This window comes from Porites lutea, chromosome 12 (assembly GCF_958299795.1).
Source record: "Porites lutea chromosome 12, jaPorLute2.1, whole genome shotgun sequence".
Lineage (NCBI taxonomy): Eukaryota > Metazoa > Cnidaria > Anthozoa > Scleractinia > Poritidae > Porites > Porites lutea.
Genome location: NC_133212.1, coordinates 20,409,072 through 20,421,186, shown reverse-complemented (window position 1 = coordinate 20,421,186; position 12,115 = coordinate 20,409,072). Strand labels below are relative to the sequence as shown.

General features: G+C 38.0%; 1 protein-coding gene across 1 annotated transcript in view; it reads left to right on the top strand.

The window, feature by feature from the left end:
- Positions 1 to 6,237: 6,237 nt before the first annotated feature.
- The window catches only part of LOC140922018 (muscle, skeletal receptor tyrosine-protein kinase-like), a 61,300-nt gene continuing 55,422 nt past the window's right edge, over positions 6,238 to 12,115 (top strand). Inside the window, exon 1 of the mRNA XM_073372048.1 lies at positions 6,238 to 6,403. Coding sequence (XP_073228149.1) covers positions 6,319 to 6,403 — 85 coding nt within the window. The 5' untranslated portion in view covers positions 6,238 to 6,318. The remainder of the gene's footprint in view (positions 6,404 to 12,115) is intronic.

Sequence of the window (12,115 nt, the reverse complement as noted above, 5' to 3'; positions counted from 1 at the left end):
TTTAATAATTTTGATACTCTATATACTTCTCATTTGATAGCTTCACTTTTTTATCCACCGATTGAGAAACATATTTGCTCTCGTTAAATCCTATTTTATGACCTATTTATTAGAACTCTAGGTAACATACGAAATGATGTAACCGGTCAGGCTTTAACCTTTGGTCTTAATTTATTTTTTCTTCGCAACCCCTAATCAGTTGACGGGCTGCGAGAGAATATCGCCACAAAAAGATGCGAAAAAGTTTTCGCTGAGTTTCCTTTACATATTCCGGCTTTATATGGGTCTACACCTTACCTACTTAAAAATGAAACTATCGTTCAATTAAGTGTCAGTCAAACTCGGTATAATCTTGACTTACAAATCCAAATGCAAAGGTTTATTTCGCAGTAGAAGAGTGTGTAAACATCATGAACAACGCAATGTAAATTGGCAAATGTGAAACCACGTTTCTTTCACTTTATTTACCATGCATTTAGCTCAATTGCACACTCTTGTGAAATTAGCCTCAGACAATTAGTTGCGACCTTTAACAGACTCAACAAGCCAGTATGAAAATATCTTAAGAGAAGCTGAGCTCTACATGTTCTATTTCTTTTTTTTATTTTGCCCTTTCATGTGTTAACATTCCATTTCTTTTTTGTTACAGGTAACTTCCAGACATGACGAGGAGATAATTACTTTTCTAGAGAGCAATTCTTTGATATTGTCAGTTATTACTGACTTACTTTGAGTTAAAAACAAAGAACACAGACACTGGTAATGACACAAAAACATTAATCCCTGGCAAGCCTACAAAACGAGAAAGAGGAACTCAGACTCCTTATCAAAATGTGAAACAAGACAAAAACAGCTTTTCTAACGTAGGGAAAAATGCGTTAGAGAGATTTGTAATTGCAACGTTATATTCAAGCACACTGCATTGTCAAACATCATAATTTACTGAATAATGAACAGTGATTTTGGGGCTTAGCTCAGTTTGTAATGAACTTTGAAAGATATTCTATAACCTTGTATTTTTAAAAGCTTTCGTGGAACATAGATGCATTTTATTATACAATGAAAATAGTCTCTGTCTCTCTTTTTACAGATTTCAGTCAATTCCATTTTATTCGCAATATGAAATGGGAATCCTATTAAAGACTCATTAAAAGGGGTGAGGAGTTTTCACAATCCCCCAACAGGTCATCTCCACGATGACGCTGTTTTATTTCTACGGCAGAATCCCTCAGGGTTTTACTTTCTTGTGAAAATTAGAGCTTTTGTTATTTAAACTTCGCTGGGACAACCAAATCTATGAAAATGAAAGGAATAGCAATGACGTCATCGTGTAACCGTTCATCAAAAGATAAGAATTGTGATCTGTTTAGTTTTTTTTTTTTAGCCAGGCTTAAAATATCTGTAGATTCAAGGAATTATAACCTGTGCGTCGAGAGCATGCCAGAGACCGATTTTGGCATGCCCGGCATGACCCAGATTATGGCACGCCCGGCATTCCAGAGAATTTAGCATGCCGGGCATGTCAGAAAATTTGGCATGCCCGGCATGCCGGAGATTTTGCTGGGTATGAATTACTTATTACTAGAACCTAGGCTTCTCGCGGCCTGGGTGAGAAGGTCACAGAACCTCAAATTATGCTTACAGGGCATGCGAAATTCTGTTGCATGCCAATTTCAATGCAAACCCACTCTGGGGCCACCCCCTCTATTATCAGTGAGCAAATCATTGACGATAGGCATGGGAAAAATCCTTGCATGCTAACCAACATTGAAAACGTAGCAGAAATGTCCTCAATTGCTGAGTCATGCCCTAGGGGAGGCTTTAAAATACAGAATTTCCTGACATGGATGAGGGAATTTTCCGTAAACAGCATGTGATCATGCCGGCTAGGACGTATTGCCTCCGTATTGCCCCTTTTTACACCTAGCTAGGCTCATTTTTAGGTTCCATGACCTGAAATGACGAAAAATTCATGCCCTAAATGTAAAAAGTCCAAAAACGTCCTCGAAATTTTAGTTTCCAAGCCGTTCAGAGAAACAAAAATGCAAGTAAGAAAATACTACCCTTTGTAACGCAATACCACCCTGCGTTGCCCAACCTCAAGAACATACTCGTGGGGAAATGGCACCTTATACAGAACCAACCATATCTCAGAAACATCTTTAAGGAACCTTCCCTCATTTCATATCGCAAAGGAAAATCCCAAAAAGACACTGAAGTAAGAGCTAAACTATAAAAGTTTTAAGACCAATCTATTTGCGAACTGAAGGGTCGTGCAGGCCCGTCAACACTTTTAATTATTTAAACCTTGAATTCCAACCTGTGTGCTCGGTTTCAGTCCCTCTCGGAAACAAAACTGATCAAAAATTGTCGTCTCCCTTCTTGATTTAAAAAACATGCATCTTGATTTAGAAAACGTGTCTCTTGATACATGACATGAAACACGTGGGAATTGAAATTAAATTCTACAATCTTGACACATTCAAAAAGCAAATTGATGTTAATTTTATCCATCTTGATTGTAATTTGGTGGTTTTGAATTATAAAGTTGCATCTTTGATATTTTGTCACTTTTGGGGTAGCATAGTACACGAAATATACTGCAAAACATTTTCTGGATTTGCAATCTTGTTCCCAGAGTCCGTGTTGCTCAGGGAAATTGATTTGTGATTCGGGCAATTGATTTGTGTTTTCGAAAACATATTTGTGTTTCGGGAAATTAATTTGTGTTTTGGGAAACTGTTATGTGCTTTGGGAAACTGACTTGTGTTTTGGGAAATTGATTTGTGTTTTGGGAAATTGATTTGTGTTTTGGGAAACTGTTACGTGCTTTTGGGAAATTGATTTGTGTTTGAGCCTTTTGGGCCACCGTATGATTGTCATCAGTATCTCACCAGGCAAAAAGACAACTTACATCTTCATACTCACAAATATTCTTTTTCTCTTCGGGTACAGGGTCCTCAAATTTGGAATGACATTCCTCTCTCACTTCGTAATACCCTTACTCTTTCTAGTTACAAACATAAACTGAGAGATTATTTTCAATCACTATAAGTTTAAACTAAGTTGAACTCAAATTTTTTTCTCCCTTCAAAATCTTTTCTTTATTACTTTTTGCACACTATCATTAATTGTTATATTTATTTTGCTTTATATGCAGTAATAATTCTTTATATGTTATAATAGTTTGCCTTTTCTCTGTAAATTTTGTACTTATTAATTTTTATTCTCACTATAACTTAGCAGCACATTGTAACTCTCTGACCTACGCCATATAAGCCTCTGGCTTTGGCATCTTATTATCGTTAACTTGTGCTTTGTGTACTTATTTATCAATAAAGAATTATTGTTGTTGTTGCGATATAGCAATCTTATATGAGGTACCTACCCCGATCCCTGTCGCTGACCAAAAGGATCGCGGCCTCTGGGAACGAGATTGCGGACTTTGACAAATGACAGGAAACACGTCACTCCGCTTGGACAAGGTGGAACAGTCGGTGTTGGGTTCCGCCAAATCGCGTAAATGAATAGCCTGCGTAGCAAGCGTTTCCGTTTGGTTTCGGAGCAAACAAAAACGTGGAAGGGGACTTTCGGTTTTGACCGCGCGAGAAATGAAACGAGAACCAAAAAATGAAAGAGAGGGGAGGGGGAGGGGAAGGAAAGACAGACCAAGTGGGCGGTTTTCAAAATCGAGTAACCTGAGATCAGGCCCAATTTTAGCAGTTCTCATACATTCTCTCTAAAGGCTACCGCTAAAATTGGGCCTGATACAAACGCTCTCACGTTTGTGCTCGTTACGGCCAGATTTTGGCCATAACGCTGATTGGCTATTAGAACAATGCCACAAGATCTGATTGGTTGTCGGAAACGCCGGAAGTTGAAAGCGCTTATTCCTTGCGTGGTTGTTTTCGTGAATGATCCGCAGTCGGCGAAGAGAAAGGTCGATTTTGCTGTCTTTTTTATTGTTTTATGGTCTTATGGTAGGAAAGTATGCCTTGATATGCGCCATGGAAATTCAGAAAATTCATATGGTTGTTCATAACTTCCCAGGATTTGCTTTATTCAGAGGCACCCAACGAGAATATAGTTCAAAACCACTTAAACATCATTAAACATAGCATCGTTAAACGTATTTTAGCATTTAAACAGTAGATATAGGCATATTTTTATCCCCTAAAAATTTTTCATCTGTTCGGATTTCCTAGCTGAAAGTCTAGTGACCAGAAAATTATATGGATCAAAACTTACCTTTTCGAAAATTTCAGCCAGAAAAAAGGCTCCCGAGAATTCTAGGTAACCTTTTTAGGGTAAAAATCCGTTGAAAATGGGCAATTGTACCATTTTTTAGATGTTCGAAAATCATAGGAGAGGCTACCCTGGGTATCAGAGGTTTTTCTCGCGTGCGGCGGGAATTTTCGGTGTTGGCCGAAGGACGACACGTCTGCGGCCGTGGGCGGGTCACTATAAAGACTTGACAGAAACCGGAAACCGCGCTAGAAAAGTCTCTGGCACCCAGGGTAAGGAGAGGCAGGCAAGCAAGAAATTTTACAACAAATGTTCCGAAAATTCTATTTCTTAAATCGTCTTCCGAACAGATATTTTTCGAAAATTGACGTTGGGTGCCCCTGTTTATTTACGGAACTAATGTGAGTGTATCGCGGAGTTGAACCCTTTGCAAGTTGTTGACCGCTAACAAGATTTTTTTTGATTTACCAACAAACGAGTGCAAATCAAAATACTGTCCATTCTGTCGATAACTGTCGATCTTATAAGTCAGTGATACGGTGGTTTCATTTGAAAGTTTAGCCGGGAATGACTTTTCTGAACGGGGTACGCAAGCGGAAGCTCATTGCGAAAGAAACGTCAATCGAAAACTGTGAAGTATTAAACGAAAAACATCGCTTCGCTGTTCAAGAATTTTAGTAAACATTATTATAAAAGCTGCTGGCGCTACTGTTAAGGTAACAGACTTGTTGTTTGCCTTCGCTTTTTGTAAAAAATAAACCCGAAAACTGGTGTCCTCGCTCGTTGACTGTTTGCTGTTTGTTAATTTAATTTAGAAGTTAATGTGATTGTGCTGACCGTTTTATTTTTAGTTGAAAAAATGAAAAGATAAATTAAGCTATTTTCAAGTCAGCGAGTCTGCATGTTTCCAACGTATGAAAAATTTGCATACAAAGAAAACACACAACAGAAGTAATTTTCTTCGTCAAATGTCAATCAATCAAAAAAGTGGGCGGCAGACGTTTCGTAGAAGGTTTGTATCAGGCTCTCTTTCGTTTCGCCTTGCCCGCTGGAATCCCGGGGGGTTACTCTCATACATTACCTATACCAACCTCGTTCCCAGGGCTGTCTCCTACCCGCTCCCTCTCTCTCTCTCTCGCTCCATGGGGCCGGGTAGGAGAGAACCCTGGGAACGAGGTTGTACCTATACGGGTATGTGCCGCCCAACGGGGGTCGTGATTTTGAAGCTCCTGATTTAGTACGGGGTATCCATTTCAGAGGCGTTTTCTAGAACGGGGTATAATATTTCGAACGCCGGAAAGCTCCAGTTTTGCAAGCAGCCATTGGAAATTATTCAAGGACAGATTGCTTTTAAAAATACGGTTCAATGTGTTAACAAGCAAACTGTTGTACTCTTGTTGCACCCTGTGTTTTAGCGTGCAGGGCGAGCGTATTTTGGCGCGAGCCGCGAGCGCTGACTCCGCCATCTTGGATAAATAGTCCCATTTCTAGAACGGGGTATCAGTTTTAGGGCGAATTCTAGAACGGGCTTTAAAAAATTGGCACATTTCTTAAATGGGGTATCAATTTTAGGGGAAATTTTTTTTAGAACGGGGTGCCAATTTGGAGTCCCGGGCGGCACATACTCACCCAAAAAAATACCCAAGTGCCCCCCCTCCCCACCGGGGCTGGAATGTCATTTTCAAAGGGAAACGAAAATAGAGCCTGATCTCAGGTTAACAATCGAGGGGTTTGTCTGCAAGCGTTTCCTTCCTTTCTTTCCCACCCCCTCCCTGCTCTTTTACTTGCGCCATTTTTCGCGCGATCTTTGATTCTTGTTCCTCATTCTTTGCTCCTAAACCGCACAGAAACGCTTGCTACGCAGGCTAAGGGAGGAATGGCCATGAACGGCAATGATGGCTTCATTTGCGTGAAGATTTGAACTCACTAGTTCCCGTTTTGCAGAAGCCACAAACTTTCTATCTAAACCCCCCCCATTTCTACAACCTTGAAAGATGGGAAACTTGAGAACGCCAGCTTTGAGTTTGAAGAAAATTGAAAACAAACGCGAAACGCGACGACTGTAACGCATCAATGGCCCCAAGTAGTTCTCGTAGAACAGTGCTGTTTCTTTTCATGGTTTTGTCACTACTCGAAAGTTATTCAGGTTCATTGACAGGTCAGTATGATTTTATTTATTCTAAATTCTAGTGGATGTAGTTAGTGAGGGGACATTTTAGAAATTTTCTGAGGGGGTTTATTCACAGCACGGCTTACAGGCACCCTTCAGCCTAACCGCGCTGAAAGAAAAGATTTTGAATGAATTTCCTGACAAGATGGGGCTTGTGTTTATTAAACACACAGTTTCTTACTTCAACAGTTGGCGTGATCCAATTCTTTGAATTTACTTTTGTGTTTAGAAACAATGGTTAGAAAAAAAGGATTCGTCTAATTAATCTGTAGATTTATACAGCTGAAATGGAATATGGAATTTTTTACACTCTGATGGCTTTGATTTCGCAAATGGTAGAATTTCTATGTAATATTTTCTTCTTAATTGTCATCTTTATTTGACTCTAACTAATAAAACTGACCGTCATTATCAATTATATCATGTAGAATCAGAGAGAATGTAAGAAAAGAGATTAGAAAATTCTATATATCATACTAGGGTTTTTCGATTTAGCGGAAGTTCGAGCCATTTTTCCGAGATGTGAAATTGATTCCATTATACTGTAAAAGGTCATCTCGATTTTTTTCGTTATAAGTAAATCTTTGCATGATGTCATCAGGGTTTTCCGATTTAGCGGAAGTTCGAGCCATTTTTCCGAGATGTGAAATTGATTCTATTATACTGTAAAAGGTCATCTCCATTTTTTTTCGTTATAAGTAAATCTTTTGAATCGTTGCATGATGTCTTGCAAAATAAGTGGCTCGTAAAAGGATAAATGAGCACAAACATGGTTGGTAATTTTTTTTTTAAAACAAGAGGATTCATTTGCAGTATTTGCGTCTGGCAGTCGCATTTGGCCGATACGCCGTATACCGCAAATAAATTCACACTCGGTGCTAACGATTTTTAAAAGTCGTTTAAAAAAGATAAAGCATGTACGCTAACCAGGAAAAAAGTAAACAATTCTGCTTTTGTTTGCTAGATGATATCCTGGGCAGGGAGGGAATCTCTCACGATATCTGATTTTTCTTCATTAACTTGCAACCAGGCGGTTCAGAAGGCTGTCCTTAGATTTTCCCATTTTCTTTGGGAGGATCGCAGGTTATTTCTATCTTTGCTACGTCAAACGTAAATAAGAATCGTTTTCATTGTCTCATCGACTGCCATATAAATACGATAATTTATAAACAGAAACCGAACAACATTGTATATCTCCTCTCCTACAACTATTGGGAAAGACGGTGGGAAGATTCCAGGCATCGTATCTTGGAATTTCGTCTACTTGTGGATATCTATTCGACTCTGTGCATTTTGTAGGTTAGGGTGAGGATTGAAAACTACGGCAAAAGCCATGAGCAGGAGCCCATAACATGGGCTCCTGCAAAAGCTCAATAAATTAATACAAACGGCAGAATGTGCAATCATAGTTATTGGTGCAATCCAACTAACTAAGCAAATGAAAATATTTTTTGACACTGGCGCGAAAGTCCATCAGTTCCCACTAAGGTGCGAGATTGCAGAAGAAAGCCTCATATATGACAACTTATTAAATAACAAAAGAATAACAAAGCAGCACATAAGTTACATGCATTATTTATAATTAATATTCTTTGGAAAAACACACATTTTAAGCTTGTTCAAAATGAGGGTTTAAACAAATTAGGCTGAGTGCCTGCTTAGTTTTGATGGTGAAAACCTTCTTCCTACGCTCCGTATAAAATTAATCCGGCCAGCATTTTTAAAATAGAAACATTATCGCTTTCCATACTTCAACACCTTTGTTTCTGAGAGTGCAAAGCCCAAATTTCACGGTGTATTGTGATTTTGTATTTTCTATTTCCTTGAATCCTGATTTTCCTGGTGAATCGAATTACATGTAACTTTGCAAGAATGATATAAAGTTGAGCGCTGCAGTTGGTCTCGTAGAGTGAAGTTATAAACAACCCAGTAATTTGCTTACAGTAGTCGGCGTTAAATGAATTTCACGAAGAGAAAGCCTAGAAATTGAACTCATTTGAAACTGGCTAGTTCCACTTCCGCTAAATCGGAAAACCCTACTGCAAGACTAATCTTAACTTACTATGTGTTTAATCAAGTGTATCTTTGACTCAATCAACCGGCGCGTGCGTGTAATGTGAGATAAAAAAGTGTACAGTCTTTTAAGGAAGCTTGTTGTTTACAAGAAAGAGAGAATCAGCCATTTACAAAAATGATACATCTGTCTTTTCAATCAAAACAGTTCTGACTTAAAGATCGGATTTGTTTGGTGGTCATTTCCTTCTTTTCGACGTGTTACGTTGCGTGAGATTCTCGATTGGCAGCCAACCAATTCTCCTGGGGCAGTTTTTAGAGGCATGTATATTTATAAATTTAATCGTATTAAAGAATTCCAAAGGACAAAATAAATCAGCTGGCTGAATATGATATAAATTAGAATTCATCTCTTTGAGAACAATTATTTTTTTATTCCGCCTCCAAATTGTTAAAATTAGGAATTTATTAAAGGATGGAAAATTAAAAAGAAATCATTTTAACAAAGAACCTGCTTAAAAATTATTTATAGGTTATAGCCATTAGCAAACGTCCAAGCAATACGTACACATTTTATTCCCTGAATTTTTTGGTTGATTGAGTTTTTTTTAGTTCACTAGTTTACTCTGCAAATACCACATACGGGAGTCAGCTCTTTATAATTTCCACAATCAGGTTAATCTTTCTTTGCTTCAGTCCTTTCACTATCAGAACCAACCCATAGTTATGTTAACACATAGATATTGTTTTAAGTTATTGAATCTGTGAATCAAATCTTAAGTGCTATTCTTATGATGCTTGATGTTTTCAGTATTAATTTTGTCTAAGTGGTAACAGTGCAAGATGGATAAATATTTTGTTGGTACTTTACTTCTTAAAAAAAAATCTCAAATTTCATGAGTAATTTCAGTGGTGAAATTCCAGGCTTTCCTTGAAAGCCAAGAGTTACCTCCTGGCACTCCAGGCTTTTCTTGGAATACTACTCCAGGCTTTCGAAGAAAGCCAAGAATTTCCTTGCTTTTGCGGCCTTTTCCAGGCTTTTTAGAGGTAAAAAAGCATGGAAAAGCCAAGAAAGCCAGGAGCTCCAGGCTTTTCTTGGCTCTCCGGGCTTTTCCGGGCTTTTTTTTGCAGGGGTTGTTGACAACTACATGTGCTGATGAATACACATTTAATCTGCTTTGATTGAATTAAAACCAAGAAATTCTAAAGTCGGATTGAATCATTCACTCCTCCTTCCAAGAACATGGAAAAATTCCTTTGTTGTTGTCTACATTCCTAGATTTGAACATATAACACCTGTTCTTTATCGGCTACATTGGCTGCCTGTGTCTTTTAGGATTGAATACAAAGTGCTAATTTTAACCTATAAGGCAATACATGGCTATGCTCCACTATATATATATTTCAGATTTAATTAGAACTGGGGAACGAACAAATTATAATTTAAGATCCTCGTCACAGCTACTACTACAACCATATAATGCTACAAAAACAAAAAAGACATTGGGAGACAGAGCATTTCAAGTTGCGTCTCCGGGACTGTGGAACGGTCTCCCAAATGACATTAGAAATGCTAAGACAATGGACGTTTTTAAGTCCTTAGTGAAAACTCATCTTTTTAGAAAAGCGTATGCTTGTTATTTTTTTTAGAATTTTACATTTTTGACTCTGTGTAATTTTTAGTTTATTTATTAGATATGGACTGGATAGTCTTACTATATTAGATTTATTATTTTATTATTATTTTAATGTAACTTGTAAGGCGCATTTGAATATATTCATATAGATATTTGCGCCGAATAAGTAATAAATTATTATTATTATTATTATTATTATAAAAATGGAGAAAGATATGATGTCTTAAGAAACTGTGCATTCTGAGACAGTTGTTTGAATGGCCAAGTAAGGATTTCATCCACAGACTGCATGTAAGCGAGACTGGGAACCCGAGTTTAACTTGTTGGTGAATGAATTTTTTTGTCAGAGATTTATTTTACATCTCCATTAGCGCTGCCGTAGGCGTGGCGGCATTATGGACCGTGAAGAGACCAAACAAAAAACATGTTTAGATGGGTTTTATTTGACTTTGTGGTCAACCAGATCCTCCACAACACAATGCATGAAACTTGTAAAATTGATTTGATTTTATCATAGTTATACAAGGAGACTGGGTATGAAAAGCGGTAAACATCAATTATATATTCTTATTCGCAGTGCGGTTTCTGGGGCATTTTTGCACGTATTTAGTCATTGACAAAAATTATTCTAGCATCAAAAACGATGATTTCGAATTTTGATAGTATGTACATCATGTAAGACGTCAGATAATGTCCTTAGTCATTCCCATTGGGGGCTGGGTCAATTTTTCGGGGGTGGGGGGAGGGGTTTGTTGAAATTCCGGAGCCGGGGTAGTGAAAAAAAGACAGTCTCCCGATTTTAGGTCTCCAGAGGTTGGCGTCTCTGCGCTGTGCACGTTCAGGTCCACAAAAACATATCAACAAAGGAGTCTGACGGGTCACGTTTCATAACCATTAGACTCTATTAACTATGATTTTATGTAATTTTCCCTAAATTGAGGTTATGAGAGAATTTCAAACCTTGTGAAACATTGGTTACTCCACTCAAACCAAGTGCCTACTCACCACTGATACAGTGAAAGTAATCCTAATCATGCAGTTTCTTATTTACGTGAAGTAATGACTAGATTCAAAGGCGGTTTTGCATTTCTCTCCTCTTGATTTTCCTTCATGGTTCTGCTGGTAATTCCTGTTATAGCCATTTGCATTAGCAGGAATGCCTTTTTACTTCCACGTATGGTGCAGTGGACGTGTGTGCTTTCTTATTTTTCCTGTATATTGCACAAGCTTCCTTAGGGTAGCTCAAGAGAGCTGATTGATGATATTAGCTAAGGAGCTTGCAAAAATACTTCCTTCTTGTTTAAGATGCAGCAATGTCTTCATATAAAAGCCTTTTGTTTTGTTGTTAACTTGATATGACATCTGGCATGAATGTTTAACCTTGATTTCAGTTTTTTGATTCCTTTTCTCCCAATATGAACCCAGGGCAGAATTCATACTGATACGGACACAGATGTGTGTGAAAAAATTGTGCCAGAGTTTTTTCTCTGCACTAACTTTACTTTGACGGAGGAATGAACAGGTCTTATACGAAGGTTATAATAACACTCTGACTGTAAACAGATGTTTTTAAAAAGTAAATTAAATTGAGGTACCACAAATATATGCTATGTAGCACCACCTTTTTAAGCAGAAGAAAACTATCTTTAGTTGCCCTTCTTTTTAAGTCCTACGTCTCCTCCCTTTTCTTTTACTTTTAAGGTAGTTCCCTTCAATAATGTATTAAATAAGGGTGGTGTTAGACCCTACATGTAGCTACCCTCCCCTCCCCCCCCCCCCCTACTCACCCTTCATGCTTCAATTAAGAAAGTAAGTGGTACGAGTAATTCTCCCTTCATAGTCTGTGGATGAAATCTTACAGTGTGACCATTCCAACAAAGAACTCTCTGGCAGTGCTGTTTGTTTTTCAGTATGTTTTACAATGAAATTTGGATTTTGGCTGGAAATGTTGACTTTGGCAATTTCATGGAGTGAGAGGATTAAGTGTAAAAGTCAAGGGTAGTATGAAAGCTAAGTGGGATCTCTTGAGTTGTGGTTTGTGGAGCTGGAG